The sequence below is a fragment of the Toxorhynchites rutilus genome, chromosome 3 (genome assembly GCF_029784135.1).
Source record: "Toxorhynchites rutilus septentrionalis strain SRP chromosome 3, ASM2978413v1, whole genome shotgun sequence".
Taxonomy (NCBI): domain Eukaryota; kingdom Metazoa; phylum Arthropoda; class Insecta; order Diptera; family Culicidae; genus Toxorhynchites; species Toxorhynchites rutilus.
The window spans coordinates 218,720,484-218,742,594 of record NC_073746.1 but is presented as its reverse complement, the minus strand read 5'-3'; the positions used below and the strand labels follow the sequence as shown (position 1 = coordinate 218,742,594).

Sequence of the window (22,111 nt, the reverse complement as noted above, 5' to 3'; positions counted from 1 at the left end):
TTGGATCAGAATGACTGAGGCGAACGAAATATGCATGCAAAAGCGCAGAATACAAACAACAATAAATGTACCTTTTTTATGCTACAATCGCATGGTTGCCGGAATTGAAATATTTCGTCATATTTCATAAGTATGACGTTATCCTTTCAGGTTGTATTTTCCAACGCATAAAGGATAATAAAATGCAAAAGCGAATAAATTCATTTTGACACCTACTGCAGCTTATTTTTCTGGCTGTTGTGATACGGTCGGTTGCTACGGTTCTACCCCCTCATCCTCCCCATATCTAGCCCATCGAGCCTGTATTGGAACACACATCCGCACATATCGGGTGATAATTTTTTCGTGTCATCCCTAAATTAGTTAAATTTGCCGAAAATGATGAACGCAACTGAGTAATTGTGCAGAGGTGAATCACAGTGATTGAGTGTAGCATATTATGAACGGTAAACTGATTCCTTTTTTCTCCTTTACCACCATTCGGAGCATAGTGAAGTGCACGACTTCTAGCCAAAACTCTGGATCCATTCTGATGTTGGTACGTGCCTCTGTGTTGCAATTATGTATACATTGGCTGTTCGTCGCAAATTGTTTCCGGCTGCGGTACAGAATCATTAATTTTACCGCCGAAAACGAGGCTGGCTTTTACGCCGCTTGCACCGATAGTGCTGTGTAATACTGCATCACAAATTCGGCAAAGAATAACATAATCATTCTCAAGAACACGGTCACAATTTGGAGCTCATGAACAGAACGATTCAAAATTTATGAACTGCGTAAACGCATCCATAAAATGAATTATGTTTTTGTCAGAGTACTGCTGTGGTAGTTAATTGGCGTTGTAGGGCACTGGATCAGGTAATTAAGCGGGATGGGCGATTTATGTTATGCTGTCGTATAACAGGGCGGCGCGTTGCCATGATGAAAAATAGCCTGAAGTTTACTTAAAATTAGTTGGATGACAGTCTATGTAATCATGGTCATCCCAGGAATGGTGTGTCGGTCTTCGCGGATGATTTTTATGGCTGTAATCGGGCCTGTTCTCGTCATGGTATCTCTTTCGTAAGCAGATTTCAGCGTTCCAAGTGCTTCAGTGACTGTTATCCAAAACGGGAAACTCTACTCTATCATCGCGCTTTTTTCTTTGAAAATTGCTGTGAGAATTCACTGGGAATCAGTAATAGACAATAGTACGTTTCAAAATTTCATACATACGCCATGGAAAAACTCAATTTCAATAATGCTTCATCAAGTCATCTCATATCAAACTCGAATTAGCCATTAAAGGAGATAGTTGAAAACCCTTGTTGTATTAAGCTGTGGGAAAAGCATATTTTCAGAGAGCCCTTTTTGTTGCGGGATATTAACAACTGTAGTCTATGTTGATTACCGAAGAACTACAACAAATATCCACTGGTAAATTGAACGTGTTTAGTCAGACTACTATATCGATTTTTTTAGGAACATTAGATGAGCACTTCATCGCAAATAGTTCCAGAAGCAAAAAATTCTATGCGCCCTCTCAGAATAAACGATTCATTCACCTTTTTTTTTTTTATCTTAGCTTATTTTTCGTCGGCCTATTTCCGCCACTTCAGTGCCAATCACCGACATCAGGGAGGCGACTCCACCTGTTCCTACCTATCAGACTCAACAACTCATGAGCCGGGCCAACTTCTTTTACTTCCCCTCCGAAGGAAGACGTAACCAGAGATTTTTCGCCTCAGAAAATCCCAACGACGCCAGCTGGGATTGAACCCGGGCCGATCGGATTGTGAGGCTGTTATGCTAACCACACAACCACTGGCGCCGTCATTCATTCACCTTTGTTTTTACAAGTTTGTTATGGTTCTTGTTTTTTAAGGGACTCTAACCCATAGGTCATTCGTCTCCTCTATAAGTTTGTGGGTAAGAAGTGTGTATGTATGTAGATATGCGTGAGTGTCATCACTCCTTGCAATCCTCATACCCACAAACGTATGAAAACGAAAGTTACTAATTATCCATTCCGAATTTTCTACTTCTGGAACAATTTGCGATAAAGTGCTCCTCTAATTTACTTCAAACCTTGATCGATCGGTTAAAGAAAATGGATAAATGGTATCAATCGAGCAATTCCACACCAAATCGGCCAGCGCGACGCTCTACGATTTTTTTTTAAATTAAGTACTCATATATTAGCTATATTTTGACATAATTTATTTATTGAATTTCCTCCTCCAAGCCTAATACGCGTACATTTCTCTTGACACTGCTCATGAGATCTTGGGCGAGGTCCATATTCCTTACACAATTTCTCTCAGTTTTTCTTCAAAGCGGGATCTTCTTAAAGTTTTGCCTTATCTAGAAGGCGTTCTCTGGGTAACGGGTGTTAAATAAAAAATGAGATTTTTTTCAATACCTTTCAGTAACTCAAATAAAGAGCGTAAAATTTTCTTTCTCCAAGAAAATCGCTCTTTGGGCTCCCTAGAAACAGTAGGCGTGTTTGGTTTTGCTAGTTTGAATTTAGTCAAAGCAAAGATGGCGTCGAAACAGCACGTGCTCCGCGAACGCATTGTATGGTTCTACGAAACGCATTTCCAGCAAGGAAAAAAGTTCACGGTGGCACATTTTAAGGAAGAAAATGTACCTGTCAGTACGGCATATCGTATCCTGGGTTCCCTGAATGTAGAGCGGAAGGTCGGAAGTGGTCGTCCGGTGACGATAATGACGAAGCAGAGGAAGACATCGTTAAATAAGCTGTTTGACAACAATTGCGCAACCAGCCTGCGTGACGCCGGTCGGAAATATGGCTGCTCCCACGTATTGATCCATCGGACCCTCAAGATGGAAGGAATCGTCAGCAGGAAGAAGACGAGGTCGCCGGAGTACACGGAGGAGCAGATTGAGACGGTTAAATCACAGTGTCGGTGGATGACCAAAAAATACTTACCGCGGGACGTCTGTCGTTCTGAACGACGAAAGCTATTTTCCGCTGTCCAAAACGCATATTCCAGGAAATGATAATTACTACTCCGGCGACATCCAGTCATCCACACCGCCTGAAGTGAAATACAAGTTCAAGCACAAGTTTGAAAAAAAGGTAATGTTGTACATCGCCATTTCCGACCGGGGCATTTCAAAGCCTTGGTTTAAGCCGAGCGGTCTGGCAATCAACCAACAAATCTATCGAGAAGAGTGCCTCGATAAAATCCTGCTGCCGTTTCTGAACGAGCATCACGCGGATGGGAAGTACGTCTTCTGGCCGGACAAGGCGTCTTCCCATTACGCCAAGAAGACGCTGGCGTATCTTGAGGTGAAAAAGATACCGTTCGAGCCGAAAGATCGTAACCCAACAAACTTGCCCCAGTGCCGCCCAATAGAGGATTTCTTTGGCTCACTCAGTGCCCTAGTGTATAAAAACAATTGGAGGGCCAAGGACACGAAGCAACTGACTACAAGAATCCGGAATTGTATCCGGAAAATGGACGTAAATGCCGTACAGCGTTCTTGTGAGAGCATCGCGACAAAGTTGCGTCGAACAGCAGACCACGGCCCTTACTCAAACATGGATTAGTTTACTGTTTACTCTTTATGAACATGTTGGGGGTTCTGAAAAGAACCTTTGGTGTTATGTTTTTGCGTTTTTTTTTCACAAATTTGATTCCTGATTTTTTTCTGAAAGCTTTGTACTTATTAAATGTTCAACGCTGGGCATCTTTCGGCGTATGCACATATCGTACAATCAAAATGGCTGTGATAGGGAATGCATAGGTGGTCATCAGCATCATTTCACTATTGAGCACATTACCGTACCTTAAACTGTGATTTCGGAGACGAATGAATTGTAAGATTTGTAGTCTCCGCAAACAAAGTAAATAAAAATGAAAAAAGAATTGAGGTTTTGGAGACGAACTCTAAGATCTGTCGAGAAATAGACGAGCTATAAGCGTTCTGAAAAACCAAGAGTAAATACAGGGACGAATGACCATCGGATTAAAGTCCTTTAAAATAAGAACAGAGCAGCAGGAAATACATAGCTCATCATGTTGCTCCTTAGTTATGTTCCTATACTATGCAGATGTAACGTCAGTCAATTTTCAATATCAGTTATCAACCAAAGAAAGCAGTTCTTGCTACCGAGAAAATTCGTTAATGCCATCCTGCATAGAACGTGTTGTAATTTGAAGCCACTTTTAATTCGGAAACCATGCATGGGTTTGTGAAAACTGAATGATCAATTTAAAAGACCCCAACCACCAATAAGTTCAAGAACAAGCATAAACAAAATAAATCAGTTTATATTATATGTCATATTATGTCACTTAATAATGCATTGGTATTGTGAAAAACTTTTAATAACTCTTCTTTGAAAGGTTTAATGGCCCTGAAAAGCGCCGTGTTTTACGGTGGCTGGTTTTGTCACCAAAGCAGTCTGTATAAACAAACTTTTTCCTTCTTCTACCTGCTGCCGTTTTGCGATTGCGTTTGCCACTCGCTGAAACTAGTTGTTGCCACCGAACCGAATGTGCTCTGTTCTGTAGGCGGGTTTTCTTATTGTCGTGAGCAGCTTTGAAAGCCAACTCGAGCACTAAGGCGGCCGAAATTCTATAACCGCTATTAGGTATACTGGTGCTCCGGCACCAATCCGTTGATGCGATGTGATGTGAAACGATGCCATACAACCACACTGATTTACGGTTTGAAAGAGAATGATAAATTTTTCAGCGGATCCGCGCGTTTTGTACTTTAGCGGTACACGCCCACAAAATAGAGACAAATCAGCAGACTCAGCCAAAGGGGCGAGTCCAACGAGACGAACGAATGAGCGTTAAAAGGCAGCGATGGCAAAAAATACATGAAGTTGCAATGGTGCATATCCCCAGAACCAGTGGCATCCCTGGCAGGAAATGCGTCCCATGGTGGTCACCTGAGGTGAAGGCAGCGATCAAAGGTCGACGTAAGGCCCTACGCAAATTAAGAAAGGCCAATCCGGACAGCCCACTGAGACCCACTCTGCTTACAGAGTTCCAAAGGGCTCGCAAAGAAGCTAAGACTGCTATCAACACAGCCAAGCACAACAGTTGGGTTAAATTCGTCAGCGAAATTAATCCCAACGCGTCAACAAAGGAGTTATGGAGTAAGATTGGCAGGCTTCATGGCAAGAAAAGCAAAGAATATAATCTTCTAATTAACGGTCAATACACCAATGACCGGAAAATCATCGCCGAGGCGTTTGGAGATTTCTTTGTATCCGCCTCCTCCAATCAAAACTACGACCAAACCTTTCTAACCCACAAAACGGAATGCGAAAGAATTCCCATCGATTTTCATACCGATGTGGAATTTGACTTCAACAAAAACCTCTCCCTCAAAGAGCTCGATTGGGTACTGAACAAAGTCAAACAAGGATCCACAGGACCTGATGACATCAGCTACCCTATGCTTAAGAATCTACCCCATCTCGGGAAAAAAGCACTTCTGAAGCTCCTCAACAAAGTCTGGGACAGTGGAAACCTCCCCAGTTGCTGGAAAGAGGGTTTAATGATCTGTATTCCGAAACCAGACATGAACAACCATCTTCTTGACAATTTCCGCCCCATGGAAAAAATTCATGGAAAAAATGATCAATCGACGCTTAACGACTTTTCTAGAGTCAAATAAGCTGATTGATCCCAGACAATTCGCCTTCCGTGCTGGGAAAGGTACAGAAGATTGCCTTGTAGCAATCGAAAAAATCCTAGACGACGCAACTGAAAAATTACACCACATTGATATTGTTTCCCTGGATTTATCCAAGGCCTTCGATCGGGCATGGAGGTACCCAGTGCTGAAAAGCCTTTTCGACTGGGGGATTCGTGGGAGGTTAGGTCTCTTCATTAAAAGTTTCCTTGAAAACCGGTCTTTCAAAACCGTTATTAACAACCACCAATCTTCTCTAAAAATCCCATAAAACGGCTTCCCCCAAGGCTCAGCACTCTCACCAACCCTCTTCAACATTGCCATGCAATCTCTATTCGAGGTTATACGATCTTCTGAGTGGAAACAGCAAACACCCATGGATTAAACAAACAGAAAAGGCTGCTTCAGATAAAAACATCTCCCTCTGCTGGGTTCCTGGTCACTCAGGATCCGCGGAAACACAGCCGCCGACATACTGGCCGGCAAGGGCAGCAAAATGGAACCCCCAGACATGCCCTGTCCTCCATCTGACATTGTCCGCTGGGTAAAACAGCAAGTCCGTGAAAGTTGGGACATAGGCTGGATAAACAGCCGTCCCACTCATCTTCATAAAATTAAAAATTCCACTCTCCCTTGGGAGGACCGCCTCAATAGTAGGGAAAGGCAAGTCCTTACCCGTATTCGAATTGGGCACACTAACTTCACCCACTCACACTTGTTCTATAAAGCCGAAAACTCCCAATGTGCTTGCAACGAAGCTCCGGTTTCCGTTAGCCATCTTTTACTTGAATGTCAACATACCAAAGATGCTCGAGTCCGACACAACATAGGTCAGAGTCTCCGAGATATCCTCAGTAGAGACGAGACCCAAGAAACCAATTTAATTGCGTTTCTGAAAGAAACCGACTTCTTTGGTAAAATCTAAATCGAAATACTTAATAGCTTGGAAATTGCTTATTAAAGTTCGCCACTTCACAGTCATATATGCGTGTTTATGTGTGTATACACATGTATGTAAGGGTCGGAAGGAAGGAAATCATACATGTGTATACACGCAAAAAAAAATTCATTAAATAAACCTCTCCGTTTTTCAGCTCTACTATATACCATTAAATTCAAAACCACTATATTTTATTCAAACTGTATTTCATTTCATTTCACCCCACCCCACACCCCACTCCTCCCTTCTTTCCTTCCCATACCACTCCCACCCCCTTCCACTCCTCTAATCCCACCCAAATCCTTTCCACTCCTTTCCTTCCTATCCTCCTGAGAAGAGCCTTTTTTTTGGTTTGGAGCACTTTCTTCGCTTGGAGTCTAGTCACTAGGTCACTTCGTCACTGCTTCGGTCCTCGGATCAGTAAATATTTACTTTTCTTTACAGCATATATTAAATATCTTATGAAGCATAGGATCCCTTCCTACCTTCTTCTTTAACCGAGGGTCGAGCGAACAGATCTGATGAGTGATTTTTTTGGTTTCCCTTTCGCCAGTCCCCTCTGGGCTGGTTTTATTGTGGCTCTTCACTGGGCTAGAGGCGAATGAACTGCAAAGTTTGAAGCCTCTTAAAAACAAAGAAAGAAAGAAAGAAAAATACATCACGGCGCTTTTGGATCTCGGACTGGAACGTCACCCTCTGGCGCCTTGGAAGGAGTTTGCAGATTTTACCTGTTTTTTCTCACCTAAAAAACTAACTTTTGCTTCTAGCAGCCTTTCTGAAGGCTAAGTTAGTCCTCAATATAGTTTTAGTTTACAGATTTGCTGCAGCAGACGACATCCGTTTACTTCGACCGCGGTGAGCGGTGCTTACCGGCGTGCCGGAAAAGCGCGCGCTTTTCGGCGTCACCAACGCCACGCCCCCTTTTTCTTTTGGGCAATGTTGGCAGTTTATTTGTAGCGATTAGTGATTTTAAATATAAAATATAATTTAAAAAGAAGACGTGCGCTTACGGACAGTGAAGTAACTGGTGAAAACAATTTCAAAAGCTTATTCGCATATCGCGGTGTTTTTACAAGTGCTCTCGTTAAAAAAGTGCGAATTTCTGGGTACATATCCCTAAGTGTAAAGTCCCCATAAATATTATATAGTGTTTTAACCCGAAGAAAACCCCAGTCATCGGCTATACCTAAGGTGTAGCCAGACAACAGCATGGCTTCAAGTAGCTCCGGGCCTCCGGGAGGCCGAGCTACAAACATGTACGAGGGTAAACCTACCCAACGTACCGCTCCAAGGTGGGCCGACCCACTAAACGGAAATCTTCAAATCCTGCTACTTCGTGCAACAGGAGAGAACGTAATCCCGACTAATCCGTTCGTAGTGAGTAAGACGATCGCCAACGCTGTAGGAAAAAAAATATTACACAGCGCGACCGCAACGAGACGACAAGAAGAGGACACAATATATCCTTACGGCCAAGGATGAGGATATCATTGGTAAGCTCCTTCTAATTAATCAACTGATTGACGAAACCCCTATTGAAGTGATTTACCACCCAACCCTGAACCAACGTAAATGTGTTGTTACTTGCCGTGATGTCATGGACATCAAGGAATCCGAACTGGTTACAGAGCTTTCCGATCAAGGTGTGATCGATGTCAAGCGCATCACCAGGAAGGAGAATAATATTGTTGTGCCAACTGCCACTCTCATTTTAACTATTCGTGGAACTGTTGTTCCAGACTTTATTAATTTCGGATTTATTCGGGCTGGGACTAGAAATTTCTATCCCAACCCAATGCAATGCTTTAAATGCTACAAATTTGGGCATACAAGCAAACGATGCAAACGCGATAACCCGCTTTGCAGAAATTGCGGTCAAGAACATCCAGAACAAAAGGATGGAACTAAAACCTGCAACGCTTCAGCATTTTGCGTGAATTGCCAAGGGGACCATTCCTCTTCGAACAGGAAATGCCCTGTATGGCAATGGGAAAATAATATTACCAAAATCCGAGTCGACTATGGTATCTCCTATAAAGAGGCAAAGGACAAATACAATGGACAAATTAATGGACCAACATATGCAAGTGTCTTGCAAGACAGACTCTCCAACTTGCAAAAATCAGTAACCAGCTGCAACTGTAAATGCAACAGCGCTGCAACTGCCTCGGCCGTTTCAGCCTCTTCCAGCCGCGAAAGCACCCCTTCAATTGATACTACACTCGACACTACCATGACAGATTCGACAACTGATAGCTCAACAGCTGAATCTGAGAGCGAATCAGTCATCTCCATGGATACTTCCGATGTTCCAAACAAAAATAAAAATAAAAGAAAGATTGCGAAAGGCTCATCTTCTGATTCAGATCAAAAATCCGAAGATGAAACCCTAACTAATAAAGACAAGAAAAGAACAAGAAATGAACAAAAGCAGACACCAACAACAAATAACAATACAACCCCAACAGAAAACAACAACAACAACAACAATAACACTAATCAAACAAAAAACAACAATAACAACAACAGCAATGCACATTCAACAAAAAACAACACAAACACAACAAACACTCCAAAGACTTCTACACCAAACAAAAACAACACCAATACCTCAAAGAAAGCTTCTCTTTCCAAGGGTAAAGGACCATCGAACTAATTCTCTTTGAATAGTCCAAACATACACACAATCAAGACTTAGGAATTAGAGTTAAAAACACCAACACATTCACTCCAATACAGAAATTCGGGATACAATGGAACATCAGAAGTATCCGACAAAATATTTTAGAACTAAAAATTCTTATTTCGAGCTCTAATCCCACAGTCATAGCCCTTCAAGAAACGATGACACCAAACAATTTCAACAAACACTTCATCCCAAAGTACATCACATACTTCAAAGAGGGTCCCAACCCTTCAAAGCACGGAGTTGCAATCGCAATCAAGGATGGCACTCCACATGATCTTCTTGCAATTACCACCGACCTTCAGGCAGTGGTAGTACGCATTAAACACCCCTTTCCAATCACTGTCGTCAGCATCTACATCACTAATAATTCTAATCCGGCCACTCTACGAGGCCAACTGGACCATCTGTTCTCCCAACTTCCCGCCCCAATCATACTTATGGGTGATTTCAACGCCCACTCATACGCCTGGGGAGGCGCATACCTCGATCAAAAAGGATCTATAATCGAAGATTTTATCTCCGACCATTCCCTACTCCTTCTAAACACGGCCAACACACCAGGATTCATCATACTGGTACTACTTCGGCCATTGATCTTACTATGGTATCACACAAACTCTCTTCAAAACTTTCTTGGAACATTCACGATGATACCTGCGGCAGCGATCATTTTCCAATTCTCATCTCATTCGGCCAATCTTCTCCAGAGTTTTCAACAAGGCCAAGATGGAAATTTGAATATGCTGACTGGACTGGCTATCAATTTGATATTGAAAACCGCCTTTCCGCTAAACAAGACTGGACAGCCGAGGAATTCTCCAAAGTTGTCCTTGAGGTTGCAATGTTGCACATCCCTAGAACCAGTGGCATCCATGGCAGGAAATGTGTCCCATGGTGGTCGCCTGAGGTGAAGGCAGCGATCAAAGGTCGACGTAAGGCCTTACGCTAACTCAGAAAGGCCCATCCGGATAACCCCCATAAGCCCACTCTGCTCACAGAGTTCCAAAGGGCTCGCAACGAAGCTCGAACTGCCATTAATTCAGCCAAACACAATAGTTGGGCTAAATTCGTCAGCGAAATTAACCCTAACACGTCGACAAAGGAGTTATGGAGTAAGATTGGCAGGCTTCATGGCAAGAAAAGAAGCAAAGAGTATAATCTTCTTATTAACGGTCAATACACCAATGACCGGAAAATCATCGCCGAGGCGTTCGGAGAATTCTTTGCATCTGCCTCCTCCAATCAAAATTACGACCAAACCTTTCAAACCCACAAAACGGAATGCGAAAAAATTCCCATCAATTTTCATACCGATGTGGAATTTGACTTCAACAAAAACCTCTCCCTCAAAGAGCTCGATTGGGTACTGAACAAAGTCAAACAAGGATCCACCGGACCCGATGACATCAGCTACCCGATGCTAAAGAAACTACCCCATCTCGGGAAAAAAGCACTTCTGAAGCTCCTCAACAAAGTCTGGGACAGTGGAACCCTCCCCAGTGGCTGGAAAGAGGGTTTAATGATCTGTATCCCGAAACCAGACATGAACAATCATCTTCTCGACAATTTCTGCCCCATCACTCTTCTAAGTTGTGTTGGGAAAGTCATGGAAAAAATAATAAATCGACGCTTAACGACCTTTTTAGAGTCAAATAAGCTGATTGATTCCAGACAATTCGCATTCCGCCCGGGAAAAGGTACAGAAGATTGCCTCGTAGCAATCGAAAAAACCCTAGACGACGCAACTGAAAAATTACAGAACATAGATATCGTTTCACTTGACCTATCCAAGGCCTTCGATCGGGCATGGAGATACCCAGTGCTGAAAAGCCTTTTCAACTGGGGGATTCGTGGGAGGTTAGGCCTCTTCATAAAAAGTTTCCTTGAAAACCGGTCTTTCAAAACCATCATCAACAACCATAGGTCTTCTTTAAAAATCCCTGAAAACGGATTCCCCCAAGGCTCAGCACTTTCACCTACCCTTTTCAACATTACTATTCAATCCATCTTCGAACTCATTCCCGATCACATTAAGATCATAGTCTATGCAGATGACATATCTCTTATCTCTACGAGCTACTTCGGCTTAAATCAGAGAAAGAGGCTTCAAAAAACCTTAGACTCCATCCAAAACTCAGCTCTAAAAACAGGTTTTAAAATTTCCCCGGAGAAATCCAAGCACATGTACATTGGAAAACATCTCAGTAGGAGAACCTATCTTCAACTTAACAAAATCCCGATCCCTACAACGAGGACATTGAAAATACTAGGAGTTACTTTTGATAAGAAACTCAACTTCTTACCACATTCCCAAAAGACCAAAATAGCCACCAGAATGATAATGAACATCATCAAGGGTATTGCAGGCAACCTAGCCTCTGGTCACAGAAAAACACTGCTGAATATTGTAAACGTTTGGTTGGTCCTAAAAATCCTATACGGAATAGGCACCTTCAGCCGCGGAGGGGACGGTGTGTTAAACACCATTCAACCAGTTTACAATAAAGCAATCAGGATTGCAATCGGAGCTTTTCCCACTAGCCCCACTCTTGCCGTAATTGCTGAAAGTGGTCAACTTCCCCTCAAACACCTGGCGACAAAAGCCATCACAAATAAAGCCATCCGTCACCTGTCACTTCCCGACAGTGACCACAATGTCCCATTAATATGCAGGGCCAAAACATTATTCAACAACCTCACAAACAAAGATCTCCCCAATATTTGTGAACGGCCATCTGCTACGGGAAGAAATTGGAACGTCAGACCGCCGAACATTAACCTTGATCTTCTTAAGGCTGTCCGAGCGGGAGACCCTTCTCCAAAAATCAAAGCTTGCTTCAATAATCTCATTGCATCCAATTTTCAAATCAATCACCAGGTATATACAGATGGTTCAGTCAATGCCGATGGAATTGGATGTGTAATTTTTGAGAGTAGATACATAGGTAGCTTTTCTCTTCCACCGCAATGCTCCATCTTCAGTGCGGAAGCTTTCGCTCTTTTAATAGCTACCCAAGAATGCACCCATGATTTCCTTCTTTTCACAATATTTTCCGACTCAGCTAGCTAGCTGTCTGTTTCCATGACCTTCTGAGTGGAAACAGCAAACACCCATGGATAATACAAACAGAAGAGGCTGCTTCAGATAAAAACATCTCCTTCCGCTGGGTTCCCGGTCACTCAGGAATCCGCGGAAACACAGCCGCCGACATGTTGGCCGGCAAGGGCAGCAAAATGGAACCCCCAGACATGCCCTGTCCTCCATCTGACATTGTCCGCTGGGTAAAACAGCAAGTCCGTGAAAGTTGGGACATAGGCTGGATAAACAGCCGTCCCACTCATCTTCATAAAATTAAAAATTCCACTCTACCTTGGGAGGACCGCCTCAATAGTAGGAAAAGGCAAGTCCTTATCCGTCTTCGAATTGGGCACACTAACTTCACCCACTCACACTTGTTCTACAAAGTCGAAAAACCCCAATGTGCTTGCAACGTAGCACCCGTTTCCGTTAGCCATCTTCTATTAGAATGCCAACATACCAAAGATGCTCGAGCCCGACACAATATAGGTCAGAGTCTCCGAGATCCTCAGTAGAGACTAGACCCAAGAAACAAATCTTATTGCGTTTCTGAAAGAAACCGACTTCTTTGGTAAAATCTAAATCGAAACATTAAATACTTTTGAAATTGTTTATTTATTACAGTTCGCCACTTCACGGTCATGTATGCGTGTTCATGCATATATTTATGCATCTATTGCATCTATGTATGCATCTATTAAAACATATTCTCACATCTATATTCCATTTATTACATTACTTAACTGATTTCCTAACTTTACAGCCACACTCACCAATAAGGACAAATACATTAAATAAACCTATCCATTTTTCAGCTCCACTATTAAATTCAAAACCACTATATTTTATTATCTATTCAAACTGTATTTCATTTCATTTCACCCCACCCCACACCCCACTCCTCCCTTCTTTCCTTCCCATACCACTCCCACCCCCTTCCACTCCTCTAATCCCACCCAAATCCTTTCCACTCCTTTCCTTCCTATCCTCCTGAGAAGGGCCTTTTTTGTGTTTTTTTTGTTTTCGGAACACGCCCTGCGCTTGGAGTCTAGGTCATTTGTGCTTCGTCACTGCTTCGGTCCTCGGATCAGTAAACTTTTCTTTACAGCATATATTAAATATCTTATGAAGCATAGGATCCCTTCCTACCTTCTTCTTTAACCGAAGGTCGAGCGAACAGATCTGATGAGTGATTTTTTTGGTTTCCCTTTCCCTGGTTTTATTGTGGCTCTTCACTGGGCTAGAGGCGAATGAACTGCAAAGTTTAAAGCCTCTTAAAAACAAAGAAAGAAAGAAAGAAAAATATATTCATTACGATTTGTTCGCTCGTTGGATTCACATGCAGGCTAAAAAGGGTCCTTTTCAGGATCACAAAATTATCTTTAACCTAGAGAGTTTGTTGTTTTGTTATCACTCGATATCCCCATCTTGTTCGGCTAAGCCTTCCTGTTTAACGATTGCGTTTACCACTCACCACTGCTTTCACAGTTGGAAAATTTCATCCTATCCAGCTTGTGACATGTTGTACAGTAAATATTATTCAATGAGATGTGCCGAAGCACCACTCAGTGTTGCATTGGAGGCGATTTTAACCTGTAATTGAACATTTGCGATGACAGTGGTACAGTGTCGACTTTCAATGTGGGGTCATAATTTGGACCCCGAACTCTATGTTTACAAAAATGTCCAAATAAATATGTCGCATTACAGGTCCGTCCAATCAGCTAAATGTCGACTGTACTTTCAATCTAGAAGCAATTTAAGAATTGGTGAAAAATTGAATAATCGGGAAAGTCCCCAACCATCAATAAGCTCAGAACAACTGCCAAATTCTCATACTCATCATATCCTGGCATCAAATTATGAAAAAATCAATTTGTGTATTATTATTATTTTGGATATTGTTTTAGAAAGCATTGAACTGTATTTCGTAAACTCTTTTTTGGAAGGTTAAATGGCCCTGAAAAGCGCCGTGTTTTATGGAATGAAATTACAATAACAATTTAGAAAACTTAGTACTCGTGGTTTTGAAAAAAAACCATTTCGAACGCCCTCGATGCCGCCTTGTTCTGGATTTGCCACCAAAGCAGTTTGTATAAAAAACAAACTTTTTTCTTCTGCTACCTGCTGCCGTTTAGCGATTGCGTTTGCCACTCGCTGCAACTGCCTGTTGTCTTGATGTCCACCGAACCGAATGTGTTCTGTTCTGAATGCGGGGTTTCTTATCGTCGCGAGCAGCTTTGCCAGCCAACTCGATCACTTCGGCGGCCGTAACTATATAACAGCGGCTAGGTGGACTGGTGCACTGGTACTAACGCGCTCGGCCTAGCTACCTTTGCGGAGCAATTGGCGAATACACCTACGAGGAATTGCAGACCAACACGGTTCGAGCGGGATTTTGCCTTTCCCTTCACTTTTCCTCCTTTGTCATGTCCAGACATGGCTGCTTGTGTTGGTTTGTTGATGTGATGTGATGCGAAACGATGTGGTGTACGGTTTCGATAAGAATGATCGTTACGGAAGGAAGGAAGGTATTGTATTATAGAGACTTTAAACTTTTTCAGTTCATTCGTCTCTAGCCTTGAGAAAGGCCCTTTGAAAACTCTACTCTACTCTACTCCAGCGCTACCACCTCCACCCTCTTGCCTTGAGAAAGGCACTCGATCCCTCGCCGTCCAGCTCGTCCAGCAACGATGTTGTCCAGTCGGTGTCCACACAAAGAATGATCGTTACGGAAGGAAGGAAGGTATTGGATTATAGAGACTTTAAACTTTTGCAGTGCATTCGTCTCTAGCCTTGAGAAAGGCCCTTTGAAAACTCTACTCTATTCTACTCCAGCGCTACCACCTCCGCCCTCTTGCCTTGAGAAAGGCACTCGATCCCTCGCCGTCCAGCCCGTCCAGCAACGATGTTGTCCAGTCGGTGTCCACACAAAGAATGTGAGTATCGTTACGGCAGCGGAGCGGGGATTTTTAAGTTGACTGGCTGGCTCGAGAATTACGCATGTGTGAGACTGCGACCAATGTTTCGTTCATTTTTTTTTCTTTTTCCTTTCAAATCGTACTTCATTGTATTTCGCTGCTGCTCTGGTTGCCCGTTTTGGGCGGTACGTTTCGAGGAGCACAAAATGGACCAATAAAAAATGGGCACATAGTGCATTTGGACAATGCTTGATATTTCACAATTATTCAATTATTTATCACAAGAAAAATGAAATATTATTCGTTATGATAGATGCGTAGATATATTTCCTATCAATTGATGCAAAAACCTTTGCGATCTATTGAGAAATGCTCGATTTATAAGCGTTCCAAATCTTGCATTTTTTCCTACTTGTTCAGTGCCTACATTTTTATTTCACCCCCTATATCTTCCGGTTAGACGTAGTCCTACGTCAAAAAATCGAACAGATTCTAAATCGGTATAGATGCCGCTGTCGCATGGGCCTCGGACAAGTCAAAAACCTCTTTTTTGACAAAATGGCGGCCGCTTGAAAAAAAATGCGTTTTAAAACATCTCGATTTAAAAAAAATTAAATTCAAAAACTATTATTTTTTAGAAGTTAATGCGATAGAGAGATGCATACTGATTGTATTCATATAATGAATCAGTTCAGTGAAATTTGAGATATCGTGTACGCCAGTTTGAAAAAAAAAACTAGTTTTGAGAATAACGCGTTTGGAGTTCATTATGATGGCCGTACCAGGTAAGATACCGCATCACTAAAATGGCTGTAACTCGGTAAAATTACAAATTCTCGATATTTATTTCACAGAATGTATGCTGACGTGAACCACGCATTCTATCTTTATGAAACATAATATGCATCAAATTCGCTGTAACGATTATCAATCTCAGTGAAGGTGAAAGCAGTTATTCTTCAAAGTATTTTGATAGAAGCACGTTATTATGGGTCACCCTGTTGAATATTTGTTCTGAATCCAACCGCCTTAAAGTATTCATCTGAAGCATATATTCTCTCGACAAAACTGTGTATTGGTAATAGTACATAAATACATTGCCCGTTTGTTCACTACACACACCACCAATATTTATAATTCTTGTCGAAGGTTAATACTTATGGCTAGTAATCACGTTGCACACTTCAAACACACATTCATCGGAGTTATCTGAACGTCATTATCAGCTGTTGCAAAAACGGCATGTGCTGAACGGAGCATCCATTCCGGCTGCAACCTCAGTGCAAACTTTTCATCACCACAGAGTTGACGTGATACCGCGCTGCCTAAAATGGATGACGCGGTGCAATCAATTAGCTATATTAAAACGGAGCTTATTCCGGGTATGGTGGAGAGGCAAGAGTTGACAATTGATGGCGCCCATGATAACGATGGTGCTGCTGTGCGGTTAGAATCTGTGGAAGCATGGCCTCTGCAGGCGGATGGAACGTTTATGCTTACGAACTTGTTCAAAGCAAAAGTGGTGTTTAGCAACCGAAATAGCCCCGATGTGAGACAGGAACACCGCCTTGTGATTAAAGTGAGTATGATATGTCTAATATGCCGAAACCGGAGTTTACACAAATGTTGAGATGATGGTTCGATTATTATTTGATTTTCAAAGTGCGGAGTAATCGTAGTGGGAGAATGAGTTTGCAAATTGTGCACATGTGCAACAAATAATGCGGATGATAATTATGATGACTTTGTATCACGCCGCCCACAGTTTGAACAAGACAAGCTCGTTTGTGAATGATGATAACAATCAAAGATATAGTGTAAAGTAAACAGTAGTCGAGATAAAAAACATGTTTCTGAGACAGACAGTTATTGCATTGCAAGATAAAAGTAAAATTTATAAGTTCTATAAGTGTGTGATGTGATGATGCGATCCAACGAACAGAGCATACAATAATTTAAAATTATCTAGCGAACACAGTGCGATACGGATTTGAGTGCGGATAACCAAATCACTCATGCGGCGATACGAACGTACGAATGTGAAGATAGTACCAATTATCTTAATAGTACATTTGTATTGGACTGTATTCATTGACTACTTTCCACTACATGAATAGAAAAGGAACTGAATCATCTTATATTGATCCTTCTTGCTCGTTTCCGCCGACAGATTCAAGCCGATAGGCTCAGAACTTTAAGTCGACAACCATTTTTTGACGTAGAACTACATCTTTCAGAAAACAGGTCACGTTTTTATGAAATAAAGTTCACGTTAATAACTATTTTCACTGTGAACGAATTCTCATAATATGCATACCGATCGAATAGGAAATTCTCTAAGATTTGTTTGATATGCTATACATTACCATTCGCTAATCTCTAAACGGTTTCAATTCATGAAAACTGGAAGAACTTCCTTTTTCCCATACATTTGTTCTACCGATTTGTTTGCTAACCCTATCCGTATTTCGAATGCTTATAACTCGAACATTTCTTAACAGATCGGAAAGATGTTGCATCAATTGATAGGAAATATTTTTACGCGACTATCACAATTGATAAAATATTATTTTTAATTTTTTTCAAAAAATTTCGATGCAATCTAAAATAATATTCGAAGTGGTAAACAAGTGGATTGCATAATATAATTGGGTAGTTCTACATCGTAAATATGTGGTCGTGTCCTAGATACAACCCCTTACATTTTTTTTGAAGTTTGAACCATTCTGACAGCTGTCGCTTGTTTTGCAGCTTTGCCATTTCATGGTTAACAGTCTTACACCTGAACAACGGCTGTAAATTGTGCATTTTTCACGAAAACCATGGTTTAGTCCGAGAACCTCATTGCGCTCTTCATCCATTTTACGACCGACATAATCATCGATCAGAGATAATACAGAGGTTGTGAAGTTGCTCCAGTGCTCTCATTGAAAAGAAGCTGTGGTTTCAACAAAACAGTGCAACATGCCTCACCGCGTTTGCCGCAATTGGTTTAATGAATGAAGCCATTGACGAATGAATTATTTCGTGTAATGAACCCAGGAATTTTTGTGAGGTTAACTATCGGAAAATTCTGGTCTACGCCGTTAAACCTCTCGCTACGAGCGTTGTCTATAGACGACATCAGATTGATACTGCACATCGATCACACCAGCGCGACATGCATACTTTTCGGCGCAGGTGCTCCGTTCAGCGATAGCACTCCGACGGAGCATACTTCTTCTTCTTCTTCTTCAATGGCACTAACGTTCCTAGAGGAACTTCGCCGTCTCAACGTAGTATTACTTGCGTCATTTTTATTAGTACTTAGTTGATATTTCTATGCCAAATAACACGTCTTGAATGCATTCTGAGTGGCAAGCTCTAGAATACGCGTGATCACACTGCAAGTCGGAGGAAATTTCTTTGACGAAAAATTCCCCCGACCAGAACGGAAATCGAACCCGAACACCCGGCATGTTAGTTATGACGCTAACCACTCGGCCAAGGGAGCACCAGCATACTACCGTAGTGAAAGGGTTAAGCCGCAGACGATTGACGATTTTTGCCACGGAAGACAACTTTTGCTACGTCATCACTGGTATAGGGTTTCCATTGGGGCAAAATGTGAACGAAAGCAGAAACAAACTCCCTTCGGGCCATCCAGGAATATACCGGAACTCATACTCTAATGAAAATACCAAAGATTTATTTCTCGTATGAAGTCAAATTCATGTCAATTAACATAGTTTATCAGTGTTTTATTTCAATTTTAATTTATATTCCTTTACGGAAACACCCAACGTAATCGAAGACTCTTAGTTTTGTATGTAAAACCACTTCAAAGTCCCTAACTCTATCGCGTTTTTTTTACTGACTGATCTCTCGGAACAGGGAAACTTGGATATAACGTACCCTCGATATAACGTACATTTTACCCCGATAAAACGTACACATTTTCAATTGCCGAATCCGGACCATCTCAGATTGCAGTGAAACTTAAGACTTAATGTCGGATGGTGTTAAATAAAAATAAATTAATAAAATAAATAGAAACGTTGTGGGTGTAAAGACATTGTCAACTTTGCATGCTTGAAATATCAAAAAAAGAACGAAAATTTTACGAAAAAATTCAACTTTTTTGGAAAGGGCCAAAATTTTTCTTGATTTTTTTACGAAAAAATTCAACTCTAAAACTATAATACCTAGAAAATTTGGATAAAAAATTAAATGTAAGAAATTGTTGTTTTTTTTTCCAAAATATATATTTTTATCAAGGTTCATATGGCGTTAGCCTCACGGGGCCGGGAGTTCAATACTTTGACAATTTTTCTTATTATCTATGTTAGTAATATGTAACCGATTACTCGCGGTTGGCTCGAGGTTAGTATTACAAGTGTTTTCGTAATTCGGATGTTGCTGTCTCCAATGTTCTGTACGTGTGCCTGACACGGGATACTTCCTATTGGGATGCAGCTGACCCTCAATCAGCAACGCCCCCCTAGTCTGTACCTCATATCTAGCGTGGTGCGTCTTTCTGAAATTGTTGTTATTGTAAAAATATACAAATAAAATAACGCTGAAAAAAATATTTTAAAAATGGAAATTGATTTTTTCTCAAAAACATATTTTTTAGAATTCTTATATAAATTACTAAAAGTAACAGTGCAATTTTTCCAATGTATAGGAGACTTGTTGGTTGTATGGACTACTCATATAATTTTCGTTCAGAATTTAAAAAAATTATATTTTTGAGAAAAACGAATTTTATTTTTTAATTTTTTCTTAATATAATTTTTTTTGGAACAATTTCCTATATCTCATTGTCTGACGGAAACTCTCAAGTTTCTATAGTTGTTAAGTTGATTTTTTTTTTGAAATTTTATGTTTTTTAACTTTTTATTGAAAAAAAATATCTTAAGAACATTAATAACTATAAAATTTCAGTCAGAAAATAAAACATAGAAATACAGTCAACTCTCCCTTATTCGATGTTCTGTAACTCGATATTTTCTCTAACTCGATGAATTTCATGGCACCTTTGATTTTACAAGCATTCTTCTTTCCATAACTCGATACCTCCCTAACTCGATGCCTGGATGAGGTTTGATTAATTTTTCCATGGATTTTCACTTCCCTAACTCGATTGATATTCGCGTACATGTTTTTGTGTATTTTCAATTGTCATTTCAATTGCTCTTGAAAGTGAAGACGAAGTGTTCGTGTCATTAAGAAATTTCTTTTCAAGTATGGAAAACCACGAAAAACCTTTCAAGCGAACGATTAAAACGCAACGTTTGAGCATCCACGATCATGTCGAAAAGTATGGACGGAAGAGATCTGAAGCTGCAAAAGATTTTAGTATTGCACAAAGTACGGTATCAACACTATTCAAGCTAAAGAAAAAAATGGAATTGAAGGAAATTGAATCTAGACAAAAAGCGTATAAGGTCGGTCGGAATCGAAAAGTTGGAGCAGTCAATGGATTTGTTGTCTTATCAAGCCAGAGAGAATAATATACCTCTCTCAGGTTCTATTCTTCGGGAGAAGGCTTGCAAATTTGTTCAGAAACTGGGAATTCTCAACTTTAAAGCACAGCCAACATGGACGGAAGCGATAAACTACTGTTGCTGGTCAATGGAAAGAGTAAGAGTAAGAACGATGATTCAAAAAGAACAAGTCATTACGACAGCAACACCAAGGCCTGGATGGCCTTTATGCTTGTTGAGAAATGAATCATGCAACTTGACGAAAAATTTTCCAAAGAAAATACAAAAAGAATTAATTCTGGAATTATGTGTAATGGTGTAATGGTTATGTATCATACTTATATCTATTTCTTCTCAAAGGTGGTCGTTGATAACTATACAGTGCACCCAAAATCTCTCCGACCAAAGCTCAAATCGCCACAAATCTTTACTTCCGTAGCTCGGCAGCTGTGCTTGGACATAGTCATGAACCTGAATCAGTACTATCGCCATTTCCGATTAATAAGTTCGATTAGTTAAACGAATATTGCAAGAAATGGAAGATGTTTGTTTTTTTTTAACCTTCATGTTATTCAGCATTCTTACTGTATTCAAATGCACTCTAGAACCCTTCAGATATACTGGTACTGGATACAATTGAAATACTTTCACCCTCTAAGATCAATAAGGTAAAATCTTAGACTATTTAAAATTGCTTCAGAAAAGCTGAATTTTCCTCCTATGATGATGGTGATATTCCGCTGGCATAATTATTGCGTCGTGAGCTTGCTGATGTCGACAGTACAGTACCGTTCAATTGCTCAACGTCTTTCAATGTTTAATGTTAAAAGGACCAACATGTGATTTGCTGTGATCTGATGCCAGATACCGATATATTGTTCTGAATTATATTTCAGGCATATGATGCATAAAACAGATCTAAACTTTAAGCACAGATATTATTTGGTTGATATTTTTAATAAATTAATTCAATATGCATTTAAGCTTGAAAACTTAAAAAAATCATCGAATAAAATGCTTTTCAAATGAATTAGAATCAAACTCGGGCACTAAATCAAATTTCGGACACTTTATTTTGTTATTTTTTGGACGAAAATTACATTACACTTGATTATATGTTATAGTCAACTGCGAAACACTTACCAAGCAAAGTAAACTGTTAACGATGATGAGAACTGATGAAACACGGGAGAAAATTAAATATTTATGAACGGGTAAATTCTACCTGCTCACACTAAGGAAACGTCAAATACAAACGATAATGAGTAGATTTGTAACATTTCTGCCGATTATGTTATAATTCAAATGTAGTTCTCATGTGAAATGTTAGTGAAACCAAGGGATTACTCTTAA

The 22,111-nt window shown here is 40.7% G+C and overlaps 1 protein-coding gene across 1 annotated transcript in view; it reads left to right on the top strand.

The window, feature by feature from the left end:
• Positions 1-16,535: 16,535 nt before the first annotated feature.
• LOC129777856 (uncharacterized) overlaps positions 16,536-22,111 on the top strand; it is a 31,497-nt gene continuing 25,921 nt past the window's right edge. The window contains exon 1 of the mRNA XM_055784411.1: positions 16,536-16,869. Within this exon, the coding sequence (XP_055640386.1) occupies positions 16,621-16,869 (249 nt within the window). The 5' untranslated portion in view covers positions 16,536-16,620. The remainder of the gene's footprint in view (positions 16,870-22,111) is intronic.